The following is a 26,475-nucleotide window of genomic DNA, read 5'->3' as shown; positions in this document are numbered from 1 at the left end:
GCTTTACTAGTCTGGGATCCATCGGGGCTGGAGCCATGGGGTGCACTGCTCCCAAGGACACCACCAGAGTGGGCTGAGACTCACAGCCCTGCTGGTGCTTCCATCTCTCCCCATCCCAAAACACATCTCCATCCCACTGCTGTGCCCCAGTCTGGGTGACTGAGGCTCACCCACGTCTCACTGTCACTCAGGCAGCTTTTACCAGGACATCCAACCATCCTCATTTCACCCCAGCTGCCCCCCAGGATGGCAGCCACAGCCCAAACCCTCCCTGCCCCCAGCGTGGCACCGCACAAACCCGGCTTGGCACCCCCACACCAGCGTTGTTCTCGCTGCTCCCAAGCAGGGTCATTCCCAAATTGGGATAGCAGCTTCTGGCAGAAGCTTCCAGCCTCTGACCCTGATTTCATCCCAGGCTCCTGACAGCAGGCTGTGACCCTGCTCGGCAGGACAGCCCCTCTGCCCTCTGCAATGACTGTGCCTTTTAGGAACTGCACCAAGAGGTCTGAAACTCCATGCACTAAAAGCTCTCTCACTGGGGCTTTTCATAAAAGGTGGTTTTTCCTAAAGCCTCCTACTTCTGGGGACGACAAAGTCATGCAAAAAACACCAGCTTTCTTTTGAAAGAAAAAACACGATCCTAGTTTTTATGGAGAAGTAGAAAAGGTTTGAAAACAAGCTTCCTCCAACACTCCTTTTTTCCCCATCTTCTAGAACATTAAACTGATGTGCCTAACATACAAGAAAAACAAGTCATGATTTTAAAGCCAGTTTAGTGGTTTCCGAGCACTCAGGAGGAGAAAGATCATACAGTATTTTTTTTCCATTAAATCAAGCCACTTATTTTTGTGCCTCTGCTCACATCCAGACTGTGGGTCAGGATCTCCGAAAGGCTGCACTTTTGTCATTTTTGGTTATTTGAAAAACTAGTCTGAAATAGGAAAAAACCCACAGGAAAAACAACTAAGAGAAATAAATCATGGCGATCAATTTCCAGATTCTCCGGTGTCATCCCTTTAACAAGCCCTGGCTGCTTCTTCAGCCAGAGAGCCCCAGTGAAGAAGGGGTCCACAACCATGGATCAAAAACTTCTGCTTATGAGAGAAGTCAAACCCTACAGACACAGGGCACTGCTTGAGCACCAGTTTTGTACCAAACCGGCCAATCTCACAGCAAAAGTGGTTGATGTCTGGGGGAGCAGCTCTGTGAACAGCACATTTTGAGTGGAGGAAGAAAGACTTGGAACACTTAGAAAACATAGGGCTTTTCATTTGGGAGAGGGCTAGGGTAAGACACAGTGCCTGCCCGGCAAATAAATCATCAGCTTCCCTAGTAATTTCTTTCCATGGCTCAAAGCAGGCAGTGCTGCACATCAAGAGGCCAGGCCAGGCACAGCTCAGGCCCACAGCACTGCCAGGTGGTCAGCACCCACAGGGACTTGGAGAGAGCTCCAGAGATTTTAAACAGCGGGGATGGGCTGAGGATCCACCCCCTGGGTCATGCCAGTCCAGCAGGGAAAACAAGGGTGGCGAGTTGGCAGGAGCATCCCCAGCCCCTGGAGCTCACTGAGCACAACAACCTCCTTGTGCTAAGGAGGCTACTACATAAACAGACAGACAAATGTCAAGGGTCCAAGGCTTCTGTGTAACCTGAAATTCATCCCACTGCCTCCACTCACACCAGGAGAGAGCTTGCCCACACTCATTTATCCCCAATGCAATACTGAAGCAGCAAAACAAACACTAAGAGGTTAGTAAGAAGTAAATAGTACTTTTCTGAATGTTATTTACACCAGACACCATGGATCTGTGCACCTTCCCATTGCAATGGAGGTTTATATCCTGAAGCATATGGGTTTACCAAGATTTCAGTCCCAGCACTGGGCTCACCAATCATCAAAAATAGCACTGGACATGCAGACTAATGACCAAAGGTGAAGGAATAAATGCAGGCTCGAGCTGCTAATTCAGCCATGGGTACCACAAGTCCCATCACCAGCTGGACATTACTGCCAGCATCCCCCACAGTGCAGCACTGCCATTACAAAACCCCCCTCAGCACTCCAGTTTCTCACTCACTTGGGAATTTCTGGGTTCACTGAGAACTGGACAAGGAGGACATGGTTTTGGAAACTGCTGTTTCATGAAGGCAGCTGAAAGCTATCCAGGGCAGGCGGATTTCCTGTGGCAGCTCTGGCCAGCCTTTCCTCATTTTCCTTCTCTCTGCTAAAGAAGTGGAGCTGAAATGCAACCACGAGATACAGCTGATGATCCATCAGAAAGCCAAAATGGGCAGTGAGAAGTCATTTCCTGAAAGAGATCTAAAGCTGCATTTCTTAAAATAAAGCCTTCCTCTTTTTTCTTCTTTTTTTTTTTTTCCCAAATAAGCTCAGCACTCCACAAATCTTTGACTTCTACTTACATTAGCTCCTCAGCCAAGCCTGCCACATGTGGCCTTTTGGATGGAGACCCAGAGCTGGGAATTGGAGCTTTCAGGTCCTGCTGCCAACTCTGTTACTGATGCAGGGAGAGCTATGGGGCAAGGGCTGGTGCCAGATCCTCCCAGAGGCACAGAGCTTCAACCTCAGTGGGGGCAGTAGGGATGGATGTGCTGTTCTCCTTTGAGCCGTGGGCCCAAATACCATCCCACCACTCTGGGCACGTGCTCATCCTTGGCTTTGTTACCCCCTAAGTACCTGACATGGAAGGCACTGCTGGAACTGCCAACTCTTATTATTCCTTAAGCCAGATCAGAAGGGGGTGGTGTGTGTGAATCCTCTGGGGTTTTTGCCCCTACTGTGTCTCCCTCCAAAGCTCTAACTCAAAAAGGGCCACTGTCCCTTCCTATCAACCTCCATCTGTCCACATGCAGGTGTTCATTGGGTCTCCCATGGTACACAGCAACACCTCTCCCACAGCAGTGCTCCTCACTGTGAGCTCTCCTGCCCATCACAGACTTGCTCACAGATGAAACCCCCCTGAATGCAGATCTCTCCATTTGTCTCCTTTCTCCCCATAAAGCCTGACAAATGAAACTGCTTGAAAAAAACCCCATTTTCCACTTGGCCCTCCCTATCCTACCTAAATACCACCAATACCCACAGTCAGTTCAGAGCCAGGAGCTTCTCACCCACTTAGAAACTTCCTGGCCTGTCTCTGCCCAGATCTGCTTGTACAACTCTGCACTTCAGCTTTAGTCACTGTGAAGGCTCTGGAAGATTTGGAAACACCAGAGAATATATGGCAACCATGCAGTTGCTGAAAGGCATAGAAAGGGCTTGAGAAAAGCTTTGGTGTTGCAACCCTTCCACCAACACACAATGCCTCCAGGAAGGATAAGCTTCAACCTCCTGCTCTGACACCTGAGCTGACTCCTACCAGCTCCTACCACCCAAAAAACCTCCAGATATATTCTTAAAATAAAACTTGTCTCCAAAAACAAAACTGCATGATTCCAAATCTCTAATCTCCAATCTCTAATCTCCAAAATTCTATGGTTCAGGTCCATCCTTCAAATAAAAAGCAGTTTAATTCCCATCCTGTTGAAGCACAAGTGGGTTGAATATCCCTTCTGCTGGACTTTGTTGAGAGGAGTGGGCTCTAGAGTAGAGAGACATTCTTCCTCTGCAAAATGCAGTGCCTTAGAAGCCCTGCCCAGTGCTGTGTTTGGATGCAAACATATCATTTGGTGCAAGTTCAAAGGTCCAAGTTTTTGTAACAGACTTCTCCCTCAACAAAGTACCTGGAAAAAGTCAGAATATCACTCAAAGTCAGACAAAGGAAAGAAAAAGAACAAAGAATGAACACACAGGCTGTACTGCACTTCCCTTTCAGATCAATTACCTAAGCTCAATTTTTAAATGAAACTTGAGTAAAACACCCAGGTTATCAGTGCACATCAACAAGAAATACAGAGACCCAGAATTCCACTCCCCTGCTGGTCTGAGGCTTCCATCTGCCTTTAAGCCCCAGATACAACATTCATTTCCAAATGTGCATTTTGTCAATGACTATCACCTGAGAGACCAAATTCAGACACCAAACTCCCCGAGATGCTGGCCAGTAGAGCATTTAAAACAAGTTTGTTCTAAGACCATCTAAGCTTTATTTTCTGAGTTCATTTTGGGGTTTTTGGAGCTTTCTATGGGGGTTTTTGGCCCTGGGAGGGGGCAGCTGCACAGGGGGTTTGGGTACGTGCATGGATCTTCAGATGATGCCTCTGGTTGCAACCCGTATGTACCACTTTAAGAGCAGAGCCCCAAAGACAGAGCTCTGGCTCCCATAAAGATGTCAAAGACATCACTCCTGTATTCTTTAATTCTGCCCGGGCATTTAATGGCTCATTAGCATGCATTCACACTTGCTAAAGGTCCACTCAGGGACAAGGAGAAACTGCACTGAAAAGAGGCAGGAACAGCAGCGCTCTGTGCGGGCTGGCCCTCAAGGAGCTGCTGCCAGATTTGGGGAGAGCTGCAAGGCTTGGACAGCAGTAAGAGCCTGGGCAGGGAGAAAGGAGGGGCAACAAAGGGCAGCTTTGCCCTTTCGTGCCAGGAATAGAGACTCGGGGAGAGCAGTACTCCATACACTGGGGAGAGCATGTCCAGCCTAGTTGCTGTTTCAGTGAAAAGCCAACACAAAGCCCTGGTGTGAGCAAGGTGGGGCAGGCACGGTATGCCTGCTGCCAGGAACACCAAGGAACAAAAGGAATAAACACAGCACTGAGCACTAACACAAATGGAATCATTATTTGTGTTCCTGTGAGAAATCCATGCAAAGATCATCAAATATCTCAAGCTGGAAGGAACCCATGAGGACCACAGAGTCCAACTCCTCAATAATCAATAATATTTACCAGGTTACAATGTAATGCTAATGCCTGGTGGTGTAATAACAAATACTGCATTTAACTGCTGTGAAAGAAATTTAGAGGAGCATACCCATGGGGCACAGAGCATTCTAACTAAGAGCCATCCACCTGCAGCCACCTCTGACCTGAAGCACAGAACAGGGGTCGTTAGCAGTGCAATTAGAGAGGGGACTAGGCATTTTTACATTGCAGCTACAAGCACTGGCCATGCTTTCACAGGTCACAGCCAGCAGATAAGGGTCACCCCATGTTGTTTGTCCCAGCCCAGAGGCCATTTGAACTCTGGGATCTTCAGCCCTTTGAACAGGCGTGGAGCAGGATGGGGAGCAGGATGGGGAGGCACACAATCTTAGAGGACAGGGACACATGATTCAATATGAAACTGAAAAGAGAAGAGAAACCAGGTTAAAGGGGAAAAATAAATTCTGAGAGGAAGAAGAAGAAGAGCAAGATTGGGGAAGGATGGAAATGATGCCCTGTGAGGAAGCGGTTTCAGGAGCCACCCAAGGACTGGAGATGTGAGTAAACACATGCACTGAGTCAGCCCCATGCTCCTCCAAAAGGCCACTGAGGATCTGCGTGCCAGACTACACGAAGATGAAATTTGGAATGCAAACACCTCCCACGTGGCTCTCAGTCCCTCTCTGCATTGGGACTATGAGCCACAGCTCCTGGAGATGAGCACACCCAGAACACCAAGGGACACCCTGCTGAATTTGGTCCTGGCTAATGCTCAGGAACCCTTTGCCTACAAGTTAAAATCAAACACTTCTACAGAGGAATGCTACTGCCAGCCAGCCAGCCACTCACACAACTCTACTGCGGAATCTCTCAAGCCTTTCAAATCATCTGGGAGCTCAGGGCTGGGTGTCCCTGCCCTCAAATAAGCCTTCCTTGCACAGAAGGTGCCACCCTGGCACAGCAAGCATATGATGCAAGCACAGAGCACTGCAGGCTGCCCACAGCCTTAGGTAAGCATGTCCCAGACATGTCCCTGTAGTTTCTGCTCCTCTTCACACTGTGTTGAGAGCAGACTTTCTCAATGACACTCCACACTAAAGGCTGAGAGGTTTCAAGTGTTGCTCTCAGAGCTCACTGCTGTCTGGCAGAGCATGGCCAGACCCAAGGCACCACGGGAAGCAGCCTGGGATGACCCCAGGGCTCAGACACCGGCTCTTGTTGCCAGAACAAGGCCTAAAAGCCAACATCCCACGTATCAGCAGCAGCAGGCACCTCCACAGCTCTCTCCTCCCCTGTGGAAATGTTTTCTAAATCACTGCTTGATCACATTCTGCTGCTCCAAAATGTTGCAACAGCACGGCAGCCCCACGCTCTACAGGAGGGCAAGCAGGAATGCAGGAATACCAACAGTTCAACAGCTGGCCTAAGAAAAGATCTGGTTTATAGAAACACACATTAAAAAAAAAAGGCATTTTTCTTTATTTGGGATTTAGACATTGTGCAGCCAAATGACACTGGACACACAGCCAAACAGCATCTGCAGGGAGCTTGTAAGCAAGGCAAGAGTGGCATCAGTCTGAGCAGGATGAAGGTGGATTCAGCTGACTGTTCTTCCCCACCACAGTCCTCAGCCCTGCCTGCTCCAGCTGACCTGGTCCTTACTTATTTTTTTCAAGCTGGCCCACTGGATTGGAATAAATGGAACAGACCTAAACCTTCCATTTCTTTACAGCAATCCATGTGATGAGAGTCAGCAGAACAGCTTTGCAGTTTAACCCCAGAAAAGGAACAGGGCAGCAGAGGTGCCCCATTTGATTTGTTCCTTATGAAATGTTTGTAGTCTATTCTTACTGGAGCCTAACTGTTTCACAGGTGGAGGAGGGATGTAAGCTGGAGAGGGGATGCCCACCCAAGAGTGACACCAGGCACAGATGCTCTGGCTCCAATTCCTCAAGACTATGGGACACAGCAAGTCAGAGGTTTATTTTTCCTTCTTATTCAGGGGGATTATTATGTTTTATCCATTTATTCTCTGGCTTGCAGACATCTCAGGACAGGACCTTTGGCTGAGCAGCTCCTGCATGTGATAAAAGCAAAGGCTTTTGTGAATGCACCAAGGGGAAAGGTCTTTAGGAAGCTCAAAGATAAACGTGCAGTCTGAGTTTTGACCACATTGTAAAAGAGAGATGCTACAGCAGTGCCATCTCCTTGTTGCCTGTTCTGGGCATAAGGTCTCCTGGGCTCTGCAAGTGGCACTGTAGGCAAGAGATTTCAAGGTGCCTGAAACCAGGTTTGTGGGCTGCCAAGGAGCCAAGGGCACCCTGTGCCCCACACAGTGTGGCAACATACACAGACTGCTGTGTCTTCCAGCCCAGACTCAGCTTGTCTTCAGCTCCCTGTCTCCGACCCTGCTCTTTGGTGGGAAAAGGGGCATTCGCAGTGCTGCAACACCCTTATGATACAGGGTTTTGTTTCACAGGACTTTATTTGGTTCTGCTCATCCCAAACCACTCTCCCATGCCCTGCACTCCAACAGCACCCGCAGCCACTGACCCCTGAGCCCCCAGCCTGCTGCTAATGACTGGGACTACTCACAAAGCAACTGGCACTGTGAGGTTACAGCACAGTGACCCGAGCTGACACTGCATCCTCTGCCACCCAAATAAGCCTCAAATATGCTGGCAGATGTGTGTTCCCCATCCTCCTCCCACATGGGAAGCACAGAGGGATTGACCTGCGGGGCAGCTGCCCCAGAGAGGGAGCTGCATCTCCCTGCAGCTGCCTGGCTCACAGCTGCACTAGCACTTAGCAACAGCCAAAGGATTATTTTTAACTTCCATATTTATATGGTCCTTTTGTCTCTCCCCTTCAGGTTCTCTTTTACTAGGCAGTGCTCAGAAAAACCTACAGATAACAAGACTTGATGTGACTTAAAAAGAAACATTGCAAATGTGGTTTAGGCTCTGTTCCCTCTCTTCTTTCCGCCACAGGCCACCCTCTTCCCTTCTGGCAGGGGTACATTTGTCAAAAGCCACCCCACCCGCAGCACTGCCACAGACAGTGGGCACAAAAGAAGCTCTCCTTCCTCTCCAAACCACACTCAAACATCACCTGCACCTCAGAGGTTAACAAATCAAATACTACCCACTTATTTCTTAACAGCGGCTTCTGGTAAAAATTTAGGCATTAGGAATGAAAAGAATTAGGATCAAAAATAAAATGCTGTTGTGTGTCTGAAAGACGTGGATCACCTTTATTCTCACATCTGAGCTTTCAGATGCACACCAGTATCCTCCATCCAAGAGGCAGTTATTATTGCCACCCAGGATGGTAGTTTTACCCACCACTGGGTAGGTGAATAGTGACTACCAAAGTACATGTGGAAGGAAATCTATTTCCAAACAATGTGTCCATGGGCACAATGATTTGTATAGTAACAGATCTCATCCAAATCCCCAGGGTGGAGATACCAGCAGGGGAATCAAACCCAAGTGCTACTCTCAAAGCGTGGGGCTCTAATGCAGGACCAGAAACCAGGGCACTGGCATTGAGCCATCATCCCACTGGCTGTTAAATGTGTTATGGACAGGGTACAGTGAAAACAAATTGCAAAAGCACGAGTGAGGTTTCTAATTTGAGGCTGTGTTAAAACAAAACAATACAAAACAAACAAGAAGCCTTATCTCCCTGGGCCTCAGTAGAGGTTAAAACCTCCCTGAGCTTCCCTGAGCTTCTCTATTTACTAAAATCAAGAGAGGAAGCATTCAGAAGTAAATACTGAAGACTTGAATGAACTCAGCAGTTTTTGTAGTGGTTTCAGCAGGGCAGCTGGAGTCGCATCGCACATCAGCTTGGCTATTCTCTGCATAATAATCCCCAAATTTTCAATGAGCTGTCTCTTCCCACATCCCATCTCAGAAGTGATTCTGACACTTGCACATACTTGCAGATTTGACACCCGATGCTCTAGTGCTGATCTGAGTTTTCTGTGTCACTGGAAGCCCTGTGCTGGTAAGGGAGGCCAGACCAGCTCCTGTGCTCCAAGGCATCACCATCGTGCTGTGCTTCAGCCAGCCACGACCTTTAGTCACCTTAACCAGTTCGGATGCTCACAGCTGCTTACAAGCTAGAGAGACTAGCTCCATTTACAGATGCAAAACTGTTTATAAATCTGATTTATTATCCAATTCTAAAAAAAATGAAGAAGAGAAACCACAAAAGCTGGATCCCCCGAAGCTGGACCACCATCAGTAGCTGCTGTGTTGCTCAGGCAGTATAGATTTTCAGGATGAGATCGTTTGTGTTTTAGGGGGAGGAAGGGCTGCAGCATGACAAGTGCTCTTCTGTAATTAGTGATGTGCCTGTGCACAACCAGAGTCCCAGTCTGAAGAGCACACAAATGACACTCACACAGGGAGCTGGGGAACAGTGGTGGTGGGTAACAGGATATTTCTTTAGAGACTCATATGATGCCGATGCTCTGTGTCCCCCAGTCCAAGAAAAAATAGGTCTGGAGCAACTGAAGCTAATGAAGCTTGGCCTCCAACAAGCCAGTCTTTCTTCATTAGAGGCAAATGTGTGATGCCCTTACTGGGGCCTCTCCTCCCTCCTGCCACCTTGTTTTATGGGACCTTCAGGAATGCAATTAGGGCAGAGATGTTTCCTCCTTTGTCAAAGTGCCGGGCAGGCAGCCAAGGAGTTCAAAAGCCTGTGGCTTGTGCAGCCAGCTGCCCCTTCCCCAGCCCAGCTGCAGGCAGGAGGGCTTTCTGCCCCTCTCCCACAGCCACCCACATTTCAGAGTAGAGTGGACAGAGTGATGTCCACTCAATGAAAAAAGGCAACCTCTCCACCCAAATTAAAACTGGGAGTAAAGCATTTGAGGGTTTGGGAAGCCTCTGCCTGCTTTGTCAGAGCACAGTGCTGCAGATAACCCAGCTGCATTTCTTTTATAAGAAAAGAACACTTGTGTAAACCATCCCCTATGGCCCCTCCAGAAGCTGGATTAATGGTTTGAAACAGCTACTCCAGAGCTGTTACCTGGACTTGGGGAGCAGCAGAACAAATGCCACTTATTAGTGACTAAGTGGTATTGATCCTGAGTTGGATGCAACCTGAATTAACATTTACTCTACATTATAAATTACTCCCTTTTCTCACTTCCCTCACAGATGCAGGAGGCATGTTAAACCTCCCACTAACAGGAATTAAATCTTGCTGGTTCTTTAGATTCTTTCTCACCCAAAATCTGCTTCTCCATTCATGAGTAGGACTACAAAAGGACTAGAGCCATAGGCAGCACTGTCTGCAGGCATCTCTCCTCTCAAATGCTGACAAAAATGAGGCTCCAATATTTATAAATGGACCCAGGAATTATTTTTTTTTTCCTAGCCAAAGGACCAAATGCCAAGAGAAAAGAAACAAGTTCATTTCAGAGTATTTCAACCCCACTTGGCTTCTGCTGGGTATACAGAATGTCTGAGCATAACATGTCACCTATTCCTGTGCCATGGCAGTGACTCAATGGGGACACTTTTACTATAGATCATAAAAGGCAGAAATGCCTGCACAGATTGGTGATGGGCTCATGGGGCCTCTGAGCTGAGGCATGCCATAAACCACAGCCAGGTAGGTGCAAAGCAGTTTGCCTGAGTGGATTTTTACTTCTCAGCTCAGAAAACTCTGCTCTCCTCACGGTGCTGCCCAAAACCTCAAGTCAGGTTGGTCTGGCTGTTTTCTCATCGGCTCTGTCTGGGATGGGCACTCCAGGTTCATGGTACACCTTGTTCAACAGCTGGGGCAGGTATAAATGCATTTGATGGGGGACACCACAGCCTGTGTGCTAAACCTGAGGTTGGGTTCCACCGTTCAAAGTACAGTCAGTCATCAGAAATGCACTGGGAGGCAGTGACTGCCTTCTATGCAACCAGAGGATTCAAAGAGTAAAAATAAAACCCTTGACAGCAGTGATGAGTTTCCCTCATGGGTCCAAGCCAAGAAACTCCCAAGCAAGGACAGAGACAATAATCTGCAGCAAAATGACAGCTCCCTGCACTCTGCTCTTCTGGTTTGTGCTCTAGCTAAAACCTGTTGGTCCCCCCCTGCACTCCCCCTAGAGAGTGACAGGCACAGGGATGACAGAGCCTTTCAGGGACAGACACTGTGCCCAGGAAAAGACAGAGTGAGGGCAAGGTGTCATTTCACCCCCTAGCAGGAGCAAAAACAGCAACCAGCCACCGTAGCGACTGCCCTGAGAATCAACCTGCTCCCAAGGCACGACCCAAACTCTTCTGGCTTCCAAGTCTACATGTGCTGGTGGACAGATGTTCAGTGCTGAGCTAAACACCTGGTCTTTTCTAAGAAGACCCCAGCTGCAGGGGGGAGAGAGCATGGTCTGCTGGAAGGCCCCAGCAATATTTGTGTAGTAGAGGGGCTGTTTGTTAGGGGCAGCTTTGGGCATAGCCCTGCCATGCAAGCTTGTGGTGGGCTGGTAAATCCTAAGCCTCCTGGCCTGACAAAACCACCTCAAAACGTTATGTCACTGGCACAGCGCTTGCTACAATTCAGATATAGCATCACAACTGCTGGAATTTATTTAAAAAAAAAGAAAAAAAAAAAAAAAAAGCCAACAAACCACCTCACACAGCCATGCCAGACTCCATCCTATCCCTCAAGCAAAGAGCTTGCTTGGCCTCAGCCTACGCTTTGTTTTCTTTCATAGCTATAAAAAGGACTTTTAAATTACTTTTAAAAACTTCAGCAAATCCCAAACCAGCTATGCTGTGCTTCCCAGCACCAGACATCCTCCTCAGGGACACAGGCAAGCAGGTGCAACAGAAGATACATAACTTGCTTTCCTGTGGATCAGCAGAGCTCTAGCCCTACTGCTGGAAAGGAAATTTGAGCACAGGTGTGTCCTTCTCTTGCAGCAACTGCTACACCAGTAACTTGCAACCTCTCTTTATAGCACTGATGCCCTGCTTGCTTTTAAATATATTCCTTTTGGGTGGGATGATGCTTTCCAAGCAATGTGGTCTTCTGGAGAACTCCCAGGCAGTAGTGCTCCTAATTACTTCACAGCTGAGTTTAATTCTTCCCCTGTGTACCTTCAAACACTCTTTTTGTGCTTGCTCACCCATCTTCCCACTCATGCATCAGCAGGGAGAGCCCCACAGACCCCCCAGTCTGGGCAGTCACTGTCAGGGTGGAACTGGCCTTTCCCATTGGATCCCAGCAGGTATCTCCAGGGCAATTCCAAACCCAGGGTATTGCCTGCCTCATCTTCAGCAGTGACAAAATCACTAGCCAGGCTACAGGAAAATTAACACAAACATCCTCTATCCGCCTAACAACACAATTGCCTCAAACAGTCATAAACATGCAACCAAAGCTTATTGCCCCACTCTGAAATGTGCAGGGCAAGATAAACAGCAGCGGAAAAAAAACACCACTTCCCTGAAGAAAACATAAAAAGTAACTATTTTTTCCAAGCTTACACTTGTTTGGAATTTTTGTCCAAGATTTTCAGCTACGGAAATATTTTACTTGCTTGAAAGCAGGCAAATCTTAAAGAACAACCCTTCGCCCTGATCCAACTGAGGGAATTATGTCTGAGGGCTAATCCAGGCAATTATGTTCAAGGTAAATTATTTGACCTTGGACTGAGGAGGTTTTAAAACCATTTCAGCAAACACAGCTAAATAACTTGTCTACCTTTGTTTAAGCAAAGCTGACTGGCTACAGCTTTCCCAGTGAATGACTTGTTTTCCCAGTGGGAGAAAAATCCATACATAAAACAGCTTTAGGAATCTTTAATACAGCTTTTCTCTAATAAGTAACAGCCTGAAACACAATCTTTCCTTTCACCTGTGACGCACCAGGGGATTACACCAAATACTTCATCTTTAAAAGAAGATTGTTCCTGCCTAGGCAGGGAAAGATGGCACACATAGGAGGAATCCAAACTATGAAAACACCAAAAAAGCCTCAGGGGATTCAAGCCAGTGCTGATTTACTCTTTCCTAGGGAAAGACATCAGTGTGCAAGAGATGTGCATAGTTACATCAAAACAACAACACCTCTGCCCATCTCCGTGGGACACAGGCAGCAGACAAACCTGCAGGGAGACAGCCTTTGACTCCAACGCTGGAAACCCAGTTCTGATCAGGATAATGCAATTTTTGTTCTTAACGTGGATGCCTCCAAACCTCTCCCTCCTCATTCCCACAGGGAAAAGAAAGGGAGCACAGACTCCTCCAGAAACAGGGCAGATTCCCTGCACACTCCATCCCGGCAACCTTCCCCATTTCGGGGCAGTTTTCTCGCTGCCACGACACGCAGGGCACAAGGGAGGGAAGGCTCCTACCTGAGCAGAGGACTCCCTTGTACCTGGCGCAGGAGAAGTCGTCGCACTCGCAGAAGGGCCCGTAGATGTTGCCGAACTCGCTCTCGTAGCAGAGGCACTGGTTGCAGCTGCACTCGCCCCTGCCGCTGCACAGGGGCTTGCCCTCGGCCTCGCGGCACAGCGCGTGGTGCAGCTCGCCGCTGGCCCCCTCCTCGCACTCGCAGCGGGCCCCCAGGTAGCCGGGGTCGCAGTCGCAGAGCCCGCAGGCGTAGGTCCCGTTGCCGCTGCATTTGCCGCTGGCCGGCGCGGCGTGGCCGGTGCAGCCGCACAGGCAGCTGTAGGTCACGGCCACCTCCAGCGTGTCCCGAAAGCCGGCCGGCTTGATGGTGAAGCTGTGGGACGTATCCTCGGCAGGGCAGCTCCGCGCCTCCACGGCCACCTCGAAGGAAACCTGGGGGGAGATGTAAGGTAACAGGCACGGCCCCAAAGCAGCTGCCAACGGCGCTCCCCGGCAGGGAAGAGCAAATGTCCTGGGGAAAACCCATGGAGCAATTCCACAGAACGGGGCCCAGCTTCACTCCCAGCTGTGCAAAGAAACCCCCAAACAATTGCACATCTAGCACGGGCAGCTGCAGCTCAATGCTCCAACATCTGCCAGGCCCATGAGGGGCTGAGCACCCAAAGCATTTTAAAACTCTCTGCTGTCAGCCATTCACAGCAATTTTCCCCATCAGGCACCACTGGTTTCTGTGACGTGGGAAGGAACCTGCCTATTCCATGAAACAAACAGGGCAAAACTTTGGCAAATAATCCAGTTTTCATGCTATTAAAAATAGGAAACTCTCTCAAAACAGGCACTATCAAAGATCTAACCATCCCAGCAAAGAACCCAAGGTGCCTATGGATTTAGAAGGTTTATGGGACTCCTGATTTGCACGTGGAAATGTGTATCAGCCCCACAGTCCCAAGCTTTTGGCATGCTGCTCACAGGCCATTTTTAATGGATGCTTCTATCAAGCCTGGCTTCAGAAGAGTTCTACACATCATTATATTGCTATACATCACACCCTACTCGTTTTATGTTGCTACAATCCAGTGTCAGGGATTTTCTCCTTGAGAAAACCAGGACCATACTTTGGTTGCTTGCTTAGCCCCCGATTTAATCCTGCTCTTTGTTAGGGCTGGTCAGTGCTGCCCAGAGCTGCCAGTTAGCAAAGAGGATTAACTTTATTCCAAGGAAATGAAGGCCTTTCCTAGGCCTCAGGAAGGAATGCTTTCTTTCTGGGGACATTTAGGGGTCACCTCAAGACCTCACTGACTTCACTGTCCCACAGGTCAAGGGGTGATGTGCAGATGAAGACACAGCAGCCACCCCTGGCAGGAGAGCTGCACCCCCAGGAAACCTCCCCTGACCCCCTCCCATTCCCAAGGCCTGAAGCAATTAGGATAGAAGCTCAAATTACAGAGGAGGAGATCAGAAAGCAAGCTAAGGGGATCAGGGTAATCCTGCTCCCTTTCACCTGCTGACACCCACAGCCCCAGGACTAAGCCCTGCCAGATTAGGGTCCAGTGCCAGCATGATCCTCTTTGGGGAGACTTCCTTGGCAGGAGTCAAATCTCCTGGAAGCAGTGAGGCAGAAAGCAGCTGAAAAGAGGGGGTGGAGGTACATGACCCCACAATCCTGTGGTATCTCTGTCTGTGCAGGCACCTTGACACTCAGGGTGCCCCTAAAATGGAGCGGTGCCAGTGCCAGATCCCTGCTGCACTCACGGTCAGACCCTCCATGGCACAAGCTGCAGCAGCTGGAGCAATCCCCCTGCTCCTGCTGAAGCTGGAGCCCAGGATCAACCACCAGATTGACTCTGCTTCCTTGGGGGTTCAAGTTTTGCTGTAGAAACAAGGAGCTACAGGGATTGCTTTTACCCACCTATCCCAGACCCAGTAAATTCAGGTTAAAAAGCAAGGCCACCTCCCTGTTTAACACCTCACATGATCCTTATTTGGTGGGGTAAAACTCCAGCTACTGTTGACTCTTTGAAACTATTTTTATATGCCACAGCACTGAGAGCTCTGGTATGTTTGCAGAGTTACTCTTCTCAAATAAGGCAATCAGGCTGCTAATGAACCCACACCCATGGCCTCAGACAGCAAAAGTCTGAAGAAAGGGAGGAGGTTCCCCACCGACCTGAGCCCTCCTACCCCAGCCCTGCAGGCCAGCAACTCAGTTATCTGCATCAACACTCAATCTAAACAAGCAAAGCTTAGCTTCACTGCTTTTTAAAAAACACAGGGTGCATTATGCCATGTTAACATTTATTTCAGTCTGTGCTGCCATCCAGTAACCTAGGAACTGAACACAGGAGAGGAGGGTTGCTGCCTATGGAGTTTCACAGGTGAGAGTGTGATGTGAATATCTGTGATTAAGGGAAAAAGGCCCATTTTTGACTATTGCATCCTGCTGCCTGTTTAGGACCTTTAGCTCAGTACTGCAGACAAGATGCTTTCCCTCTTTCCTCACAGCTCACCTTGGACTGACCTGCATCACCCAGAACTACTTCTAGCAGAGCCACTCTCTGTGGGTTTCGATATCATCATGAGGAAAGCAGAGGAAAATGAGCAAAACTGTGTTTTATTGCCCAGCACCTCTCACCAGTGGAGCGAAGCAGGTGGAAGAGCCTCTCCAGGGGACAGATTAAAAGGCAGACTCACCGTATCTCCAATTTTGAGATCCCCACACTTCCTGAGCCCAGGATAGGACAACCCATCCTGGCACGTGGCTGTGAAGGTCAGGCCAATGTCCTCAGGACTGTCCCAGACCGTGAGCTCCACCTTGGACCGAATACTCTGGAAACACAATGGGAAAGCAAACCATCAATCTCCCAAACACAGAAGGGTTTCTTCTGCTTTAGTCTCTTCTGCTGATTCCAGAGGTTGGGTAGGACATCTCTGCACTTGTATGAAGAAAAATCACCCTGCACACACATTGACATTTGAGTTTGACTCAACCAGCCTAGAAGACTTCTGATAGTCACAACCAGATTCACAGGGAGCTGCCTACCACCCCTGCAGGGTGTAATGGACACTGCAGCCAGCACGGGAAACATACAGGTGCACAATAAAAAGAAGAAAACCATCTCAACCACAAACAGAATACCTCTGAATTGAAGGTCAGAGCTTTCTGTGCACATCTGCACCTTCTCCTCCCCATAAACCAGCTCCTGAGCAAAGTGCAAAGCCTGATTCTCCACTGGCAGCTGTCCTACAATGTCTGTTGTGCAGCACAGAGAAGTCATGAAACTGCACTAACTCTGTCCTGCTTTCTTCATTTCACCCAACGGGTCAGAAAAATGTATTCTCCCTCTTAGAAGAAAAAGCTGAACAAAAAGCACCCTTTCGTAAGTGTGAGCTGGAAACAGCACCATGGGAAAAAATTAATGAAAAATCTCTTTCTTTGAAAAAACTTTTCAAAGTGAAGAGCATTTTCCATCTGTGAGGTTTTGGTTTGCTCTATCCCTTTCTTCTGCTTCTCAGCTCTCTGCCCTGCTGCATACACAGACTTCTTAAGTCACAACAAAATGAAGTTTATAAATATTAATCCAGAATGGCATTGTTTTGTTTTAATTCTTCCAATGGCTGGAACTGATTTTCATACCAGTGGTGTCCAAAAGCGACAAAGTTTTTCAAAATGGAGCTTTTTGTACAAATATGCTTATTATCCAAAGCCAGCTTTCAGCTCCGTCCCTCCTCCACTTGTCCCTAGCCCTCACCAAAGAGGCCAGATTAAGGAAAAGTGCTAATTCAGACTTCTTTCCAGTATGTGTGATGAAAAAAGCAGGGTTCACATGCCAGCAAAGAGCCAATGCTTCTAGAAATGGACAGGAAAGAATCGAGTTTTGGCCGGTTGAATCTAAACAGTCATTGAGGAAAGAAAGGAATAATTCCCGTCTCTCTACTGTAACAGAGAAGCGTCCATTGGGTAGCATCTGGGACCACAGGGAGCACCCATTGCCTGTGGGCTGAACGCTGCGTGTGCCAATTGCCAATTAATCTATGGATAGATTAATCTTTGCATGCTCTGCCCAAATTAACCTGTAGAAATTAGCTGCTACACTGATATGCTCCCCTGTCTTCTTTCCCAGAGCGTCCCATTGGTAGCACGGCAGAAAACAGGCCACCAGGCCAAGCCTCAGTACGGCCATGCACAGGCCCATCCTATGTTCCTACACAGATGCCAAGTCCTCTTATTAGCCCTGTATAGTCCTGCTGTTACCCTAATGCAGTGCCATTATTATCAGCCTCTTGGCACTGTTACACACCAGTGTCTCCTGACAGGGCAACTGGTGGTTGCAACAAGAAACACTCCCAGGACCTGCCTGGATTTGGTTTAGGGAAGTGCTTCTTAAACCAGCATCTCATTTGCTCTCATCAGTCCAAACCCAGCCGGGTGTCTGGGCACAGCCTCCCATGAGCTTTTCCATCTCCCAGGAATGTTGAGATTTGGGGGAAGGGCAGGGAGAAAGCAGTCCCTGTTCTCTTTTGCTTCACATCAGGTGGGATGAAGGAGAGGGGACAGCGTGCTGAGCAGATGAAAAGGGAGATGGAAGATGAAGGGATGGAGAAAAGTAATCTTGATGGTAACAAAAGCCCTAAGCAAGTCTGATGTGTGCATCAGTGAGGAGAAGCAGATGAGAGAGGACCAGAGGTGGGGAAAACACTGAAGGGGAGGGACTGAGCCCAGGCCCAGAACATCAACCACTGCCACCCCACAGGAGAAGACAGTCCCTGTTTGCAGATGAAGGATTTCCCAAGGCTCAGACTTTCCTTTACACAGGGAATAAAAAAAGGTCCACTCCCACTTGGGAAACAGAATTTTAGCCATCTCCTTCAGAGAGAATTTCCTCCGTCATTTCAGGAAAAAAAACAAAGCTACCAAGAGGAGACGGGCTGGGCGGGTGCCAGGTTTCCAGTGGCCCCGGGCTGACCGTGGCACAGGCAGGATCTGCCAGCTCCCCACAGCACTCCTGGGGGTCCCAGCCCACAGCCATCACCCAGCTGAACAGGCAAGAAACTAAGCCCCGTCTCAGCAGTCAGTCAGCCCACAGAGCTCATTCCATGGGGCACCTTGGTCAAGCACCCAAGTGGTTTCCAGCCAGCTGTGCTGGAAAGCTCACAAGCAAAGAGAGGGAGGGAGCAGTGATGCAGCCACAGGACTCCCAATGGTTTTCATCAGCTTGTATTGATCTGCAAAGGCTTGAGAGGTGGTGAAATGGAGGCATGGATGCATCTTACAGCTGCAAGAACAAGGCAAAGGGAGGTTTCCACATGATGGCACTGAGGCCACATGCAAAGTCAATGTGGAATAAATATTCATTTCTTTCTCCCCAGCCAAGCATCTCAGCCACAAGACCCTCCTACCTCTAGGGGACAAACTGGGACAACTGGGCTTTTGATTAGCAGTATCTCCTGGGCCTCATTAGCAGCATTAACTGTTCATTTCCTTCCTCAGAGGGTGAAGCTTTGGGAAGCACTCTTCCCAAGAGCCTAACCAAATGCTGCTTTAACTGCAGGGAGCTGGGGGAAAGGAAGGAAGAACTTTACAGATCATGCAAAGCACACCACAACCCCACATGAATTCTGGTTGTGTAAACTCCTCCAAAGAAGTTCTTATTGACTCTCTGCACTAATGAACACAGTACCAAGAAGAGCTTGCAGCCATCAAAAGCTGTGCCCACAGGTCCCATACATGAACAACTCTACCTGAGGGCTGACCTGTTATGGGGTCAGATCTCCATGCCCAACATCCAGAAATATCCTTGCAGGATCATGAAGACCTGACCCATGAGAATTCAGGGAGAAGTCAACACAAATGTTGACACTAACTATGCTACGAACATGCAATTGAGCTGCTTCTAATTGATCTGCTCCCCTGATCCCCATGGAGACGGACGACATCAGACCAGCAGTACAACTCCAGGTCCCTTGCTGTCCTCCTCACTGTGCCAGGGCAGGCTGCACTGGCAGTGACACATAGGCAGGGCTCCTTTGGGAGCATGGTCATACTCATATGGTGTTGAAAAATAAAATGGGCTGCATGGAGAGCAAGGCAAGAATGAAACCTTACCTGGACCTAGTCCCATGCTTGAGAGGCCTCTAAACATCAGAAATCAAAGAAATAATCTATTTCACCTACTGGTAGGGTGCTCTGGGAGAGATCTGTTTTAGATGGGGGCTGTGTTTTGTGGGTAATTCTGCACACAAGAGACATGAAGTGAAATTTCTGCTGTTCCACAGGTTCTCTTAGGTATCCATGCTTCTTGTCCTTCTCACACACCTTGTTTCCCACCCCAGGGTGGACACCCCAGCTCCAGCAGTGTGGAGAGGACAGGGGAGGGAGGCAGCCAAGGCGGGTGGAGCTCACTGGGGGGAACTGAGCTGGCCACGCTCTTAACACTTCTCACTTCAGCAGCTGTGGTATTAAAATGCACTTACGTTGTAGGCTTTGACGATCAGCTCAATGATATTCTTGGAATCTTTGTGCAAAATCTCCACTGTTGTTCCAGGGATCAAAGTGGTAAAGTTCTTAAAAAAAAAATAGAAGACAAATTAAAATGCTGAGGTGCAGAGAGGAAAGCAGAGGATGAGGAGGGATTGACCCCATGCCAGGGACACAGGCCACACACACTGCCCCATCACCCAGTGGTGTACATGGTATGTTTTGGCTCTGGTTAATGTGGAGTTTTCAAAAGTAAAGCATTGCTAATGAAGCATGTCAAATATTAAACAAAGCTCATGGCCACGGGACAGGAGCAAACATACCTGGCTCTGCTGCTGGAGGGGGCAAGACCCAGCCGCTGTGCACTCGGGAAAGCTGGCACTGCAGGGAGGGAGGGGCGGCTGTCCCCACTTCCCTCCCAGCCCTGAGCATCCCCAGGAGAGGGGGTGGAGAACAAGCTCAGCCCTCCCACTCCCCATGGGCGAACAGCAGCATCCCGACCATAGCAACACGGCTGCTTGTTGCTCCTGCCTGAGCCTCGAGGGCCTCGGCAGAGGTTTCCAAAAGCAACCCTGCCTGAAACACCACCCCTGCATCTGCAGAGCAGCAAAACCCCGCAGGGCAGCTCTAGACACAGGTTGGTCTTTGTGCCTTGGGTCAGCTTTCCTTTTGAAGGGGAGAGCAGGAATGGCAGGAGAGTTCAAATGGTGTGTGGCACGTCAGGGCCCTGGACTCCGTGATGGAAAAACACAGCTGGGCAGAAAGGCTGTGCACGATTAGGTAATGGGATTAAGTCACTGCAGAATGGGCCGAGCAGGTTTCTGCTCTCTGGCACGCTGCGTGCTGGCAGCCATCCGAACATCCAGATTAACATGGAGTCTATTTTAGCTCTTCACATGCTCACTAACACACATATCTGTTTGCTCTAAGAAGCTTTAGTGCTTTCTGCTGAAAGGACAAGCAGGGCTGAGCCTTGCCTGCCTGCACTGGGCAGCCGGTGGCCACATGCATGCACCCCTTATCACTGCACACACGTGTTTGCCACTGCACACACATGTTTGCAGCTGTCTCCACTCCCCAGGGCCTCAAGAGGTGTTTCAGTCTCCCCCCAGCCCAGGCAAGCCAGCAGCACTTACCTTGTAGAGGATGTAATGACTTTTTGTAACAGCAAAAATCAGGTGGATGTTGTTTTCAGCAAGTTTCTCCCCAAGAAGTGCCAGGGATGGATAATCCTAGGGGGAAAAAAACAGGCAGAAAGACTGGTGGGTAACACAGAAACAAATACGAATTTCCTTCTCTTCCCAATAGCAAAATTAATTCCAGATACATGGCATGTTTTGTTGTGGGATGAAGTCCCTGACGTACCAGCACAATCCCAACTGAAATAGAAATCTGTTAAATATTTCTACAGCACTGCATACTAAAATGCATGACTGACAACACCACTAGCCACAGCAATACCCAAAACACTGGGTTATTTCTTTTCCCTTTCTATTTTGCCATCAGCAGATGCACATGTGCTAAACGGCTGCTATCTCAAGGGCTGCAAGGCAGGGAGATCTAGAACTGCAGAAAGTGGAAATGTATCAATTTTTTTCTCCCAAAGCAGAAACATCCATTGACTGCTCTTTCTGCATATTGGGACCATAAAGAGATTACAATAAGCTCTTTCATTCTGCAAATTTCCCAGGCAGAGAGGATGGCAGGGAGACACTGCTCTAGCAACAAAATAACGAACCAGGGCTCAGTGTCAAGAGACCAGCTTGAGTTTAAAACTCCTGCCTGCTTCTGAAGTGCTGTCCTTGGAAAAATACATCTCATTTACTTGAAGACTGGAGGGCTGATTGAGAGCCTCTGAGATTCAAACATGGAAATGCCAAGGCAGCATCCCCATGCCCGCTCCCCAGCATTAACTCCACATAAGGGAGCCAGTTCAGGGACTGTGCTCCCTTCCATTTACATCCACTTGGTAGGATTGCACAGGAGATTCCACTGTAGATCCCAGCTTCTGACCTTAACACAGCCACCCAGGTTCCCCTCCCCTCACTGGGTGACATTCAGGAACAAAAATCATAATTAGTGTATGTGATCTGCTGAATAATGCACCATTCTGCAGAAGGATGGGATAATGAAGTGGCAGGCGAGCGCTCATTCATCCCAGAAGTTTCCTCCACTGAACTCCACTGAGTTCAATTTTTAAAAAGGGCGAGTTTGCTGTTTATTACTAAGACTTATGTTAGTGTTGTGCTCAAAGGCCATGAATAAAAGGAGCATTCTGTTGTACTTGCTCGTGTAGTCACATCAAGGTAGATACACCCTCCTCAGGAAGAGTCCTTTGGACAGTCCTCAGACTCCATCCCCCTCAGACATATTTTAGAAAAGGGATGACATATTCTGTTTACACTTTGCAGGCAAAATGCAATGCTCTTCAGGACACCAAGTTACTTCTCCATCCTTTGCAATGAGCTTTGAAGGAACTCACTAAATCACCAACTCATTTTTTACCATCACGGAAACATTCACTATGGGGGAATGCCCAAAGGAAGAGCAAATTATATTTGCAAATTGCAGAAGCTGGGCTGAATCAGGCACTGCATTTGCCAAAAGCTGCTGGAGTAGGGGTTGGCTAGTCTCCAGAGAGGTCCACCAGCCCACGAGATCTCTAAGGGCTGGGCCCCGTGCCCCACTCACCAGCTGGCTGGATGCGCTGTACTCGTTGGCTTCATTCAGGTGACACTGGCCATCGTGGGGCTGCACCAGCCCCCCCAGCTTCCCATCCAGGGCTATGTGGGGCACATCATCCGTGGTGAAGACCAGCAGGTGAGATGCCTCCTTACGCCAGCCGATCTTCTCCTGGGGGGAAGCAAACCCTGTGAGACAGCAGCCTGCCCCTGCCAAGCCCGCATGGTCCCAGCCACGTGCCTGGCCAGCAGCAGACCCGTTAGCATTAATTAGGAGAGCACCATGCTCCTGTCCACCCATCCCTGGTACAAAAACAAAATGTCAGGAGCCCATCCAGCATTTCCCAGCATCTCCTTCCAACACACTTCATTTAAAAGGCATGAGAAGGTATGTGGACTGTCCACCAGACCTTCTCTACCCAGATCCAAGAGTAAGAATTTCAGCTGCTTTTATAGCCAAAGGAGACCTGCCAATTTCCTCCACACACATTTAATCTGACCTTGTTTCCTCAGCTCTGTGGAGCGGCCAACACAACAGCAAGAGCTGCAATATCCCAGCTCAGCATTTTCATTACTGCCCGCTCATAAAGGATTTTTCTGAGCTGTGATGGACAAAGTGAGGTGCTTGCCTGAGGGGACTGGCTTTGGTGCAACCACACTCATGGCCAGGCACTCTGCCCTGATCCCCTTCTGCACACATCTCCTGGAAGCCATGGTGCTTCTGCTGTTTCATTGTACAACTCTACACATGCCCCAAGCAGCTCCCTCCCCCTGCACCACAGCCCAGGAGGGCCACGGTACACACAGCCAGAGCAGAGCAGGGACCTTTGGCATTGGTGCTGGCACTAATCCCACACAACCACTCTGCACAGTGCTGCTCTGAGAAACCTCTGCCTATTTAAAAACGTGGTAATGTCAAGACATGCTGTACCGGTCCCTACGAAAGCACTGAGGTGTCAAGCACAGCACAGGAAGTGTCCTCTGACCCCTCCTTGGTCCCTCTGTGCAAGGACCAGACATTATCACTGTCCTTGCACAAAGAAAGATGCAAGGACAGATTTTTTTCAAGTAAAGGGATAAGATCTAGATTACAAACATTTCCCTCCCATGGAGCTTCCCCAGGTTTCCAAGTGTTCATCAGCCAAGGAAGCAGATCTGTGCCTACAGCACACTGAAGCACTTTATTGCAATGGAAGTGGAAGGAAACAGAGGTGCCCAAAGGAAATTTTTGCAAACCACTGCGCTGCAGCAAGCCCCCTCAGTGGCTGCTCCTGCTGCCAGGTCACTGCCAAGCTGGGTGAGCAGAGGTCTTGCTGCTGACCCCAGCAGGGAGATCCTGCCATAGCACAGACTGGAGGCAGAAAGTCCCACTGTCCAGAGCTTCCCCTTGGGCTGGCCACACTGACCATCTGCCAGCAAAGACACTGCCCCACACCTTCCCTGCCCACACACTTCCAGCATCCCACTGCCTCCAGACCCTGGCTCAGAGTACCAGCCCATAAATCCTTTGGGAAAGCACAAGGGAAAAGCTAGGTCACTGATGGGAACACGGTGCAGATGGAGATACCAAACTCCTCCGGAGTCACTGCTCAGCTTATTTAGCAAAACCCAAACTCTGCCCTGTTTACAGGAAGGTGCTGGCCCTTCCTATGGAGAACACTGGCGTGGGCAGGGCAGGAGGGCAGAGCAGGCAGAAGAGTGCAGAATCATGTGTGCCAGCGCAATTTTCGCCTCCAAATGTGAGTCATAGCCCAAAGCCTGCTGATCTTTCCAATAATATAACTCTTGCTTCAGGGACGCTATTCCAGAGTAGATTCCTTTTTCCTCCTCATTACAGAAGGCTTATTTTCTTTATTGACATTTTTAAAACCCCCACAATGCATATAAGGCCATAGGATAAAATTTTTGGCAACACACATCCTTTACCATGCACCAGCACGTTACAGTCCAGCTCAGGAAGCAATGAGGACTTTTTGCTCTGGGAAGCAGGATTAATTCCTCTGAAGTTACCCCACTGGACAAAAGGCTAAAACCTCATGCCAAAATGTAACTTCTTAAGAATTCAACCTAAAAGTGATTACAGCTCTAATAATGCAAGAGGCAGTTTTCAGTCTACTCAGCCACCAGACAGAAGCCCATCCAATTCACTTTTCTTTGAGTATCCAAAGCTGATTTATTTTTAAATTATTAAGGCCAAGAAACTCCCAAAGAGATTAGAAGGATTAATCTGAGTTTCATTTCCTCAGAAATGTGCTGCACACAAAGCAAAGGAGCTGCATTCAAGCAGCAATTACAAAGTCACTTCAGGGGTGCTGGTGCTGGTCACCTGCCTGCTAAGCCCACCTTTAAATCATGGGTTAAGAATTCCTTTGCAGACAAACTCTCCATGACTGACACAATTTCCCCCATAAACAATATCAAAACTGCTGTGGCTGCTCAGTTCAGGAACTCACTCCCAAAAAGCAATGAGCACCCACAATCTCAGTGCCAAAATCCAGGCACCAAAAGTATGCGATGCCTCAGAGCATCAAACCAGGGTGCCTTGGGTGGGCTGGCCAAGCCAGTGCTGATCCCACACCAAAAAAAGCTGTAGACCTACAAAAACAGCCCCCCAAGGAGGCTGGCATGCCAAGGAGCATCTCACACTGCCTCTGCCAGCAGCCTCAAGGCACTGGAAAATACAGCTCTTCAGCATGCAGTTTCCACTGAGAAACCCAGAGCAGCACTCCACTCCGCTTAAAGCAAATAACCAAGGAGAACTTCATTTATTTTTATTGGACTGGGATTGCTGAACAAGAAACCCTGCACTGATGCCTACCCCCTCATCTGGTTTTTCATCCTTAAGGGGTAAGAAGAATTTTTAAAGCAGGGGTGGGACTGGACCCAAAATAGTGTAACATGTTTCCACAGGGCTTGGGCTGCTATGGATCCTGCCCCTACTCCTACAACCAGCTGTAGTTGCTTTCTGTACCCCAAAAAACCAGCTTCTCACTCCATACAGCCAATAGTGACTGGCAAAACTGCCACAGCTGCCTCACCACAGCTCTCCAAATACTATTGAAAAAGTGCAAAGGCTGTATTTCCATGCCTGAATAAATACCTACATTTATACTTTGGGCACTGAATAAAAGCCATTCAATTGCCAAGACTCAGTTGCCAGGAGACCCCCCTGGATTCATCAATTTGTCTAAAACCTCACCAGTTTTTCAGGTGCAGACCTTCTTGGAAGCAAAAAACAGATACAGGTGCAAGGCAAGTATGCCCTAGGGATCAAAAGCTAAAACCTCCTTCAGCTGGTATTGCTCTGAAAGGCACCTCAGTGTCTCCCAGATGCCTTGGCTATCTCCAGCTACCAGTGTCTAGCAAGCACCAATCAAAACCATTCCAAAAGATGCTTTATTTTCCAATCTGGCATTATCTCCTCACTTCATCTTAGCATATAAGATCTGAAACTTACACATACCACCAAGCCATATGAGGCTTGCACTTAGAGAATGGCAAAAAACCAAAATACTGCAAATGGAAAATGTAATTATGGAAGGCTGATTAATATTCCTGGCATACTATTTTAGCATCAGAATAAAGGCTTATTGTCTCTGGCTCTTTCATTGCCTTGAGAATAACATTTACCATATCTTCATCTTTCAGAAAGGAGCCAAACCCTGAGCCTGCTCCTTAGTCTCTATTAGCTGTACAAACTTTCCCCATTCCTTGCGTTGAAGACCAGGCCAAAACATTACTTGACTGCTACAGAGCCCTCAGGCAGCTCATGCAGAAGAAATGCTTGCTATGCACTCCAGTGTAAAAACATCTAGTCAACACAGGAGGTATTGTTTCTGACACCTCAGAAGGGGAGAAGGCCTTGTTTAGACACCATGGCTTGGAGACAGCGAGGTTCTGCTATGCTGTGACCAGCTCTCCCCTTGATACTGAGCAACACACTGCATGTCCCCAAGGCAGGGGACTTTCTAAGGTGATAACTACCCTGGAAAAAGCTGGAGCATGCCAGTGAGATGCAATGGGGTGCCACAGCAGTGATGTGGAAACCCACCTCAGAAGTCAACAAGGTACCCATATGCTGCTCTCCTTGCATGGGAAGGGGAATAGTTCCTGAGTTAACAGAAACTGTTGT

The 26,475-nt window shown here is 48.7% G+C and overlaps 1 protein-coding gene across 1 annotated transcript in view; it reads right to left on the bottom strand.

Annotated features, from left to right (window-relative positions):
• The window catches only part of ITGB5 (integrin subunit beta 5), a 58,011-nt gene that overhangs the window by 10,002 nt on the left and 21,534 nt on the right, over positions 1-26,475 (bottom strand). Inside the window, exons 6-10 of the mRNA XM_068195337.1 lie at positions 22,354-22,515; positions 20,799-20,894; positions 19,659-19,748; positions 15,879-16,013; positions 13,190-13,619 (exon numbers count right to left, since the gene is read on the bottom strand). Coding sequence (XP_068051438.1) covers positions 13,190-13,619; positions 15,879-16,013; positions 19,659-19,748; positions 20,799-20,894; positions 22,354-22,515 — 913 coding nt within the window. The remainder of the gene's footprint in view (positions 1-13,189; positions 13,620-15,878; positions 16,014-19,658; positions 19,749-20,798; positions 20,895-22,353; positions 22,516-26,475) is intronic.

The sequence above is a fragment of the Anomalospiza imberbis genome, chromosome 7, assembly GCF_031753505.1.
Source record: "Anomalospiza imberbis isolate Cuckoo-Finch-1a 21T00152 chromosome 7, ASM3175350v1, whole genome shotgun sequence".
Classification (NCBI taxonomy): Eukaryota; Metazoa; Chordata; class Aves; order Passeriformes; family Viduidae; genus Anomalospiza; species Anomalospiza imberbis.
This window is presented reverse-complemented; position numbering and strand designations above follow the sequence as displayed.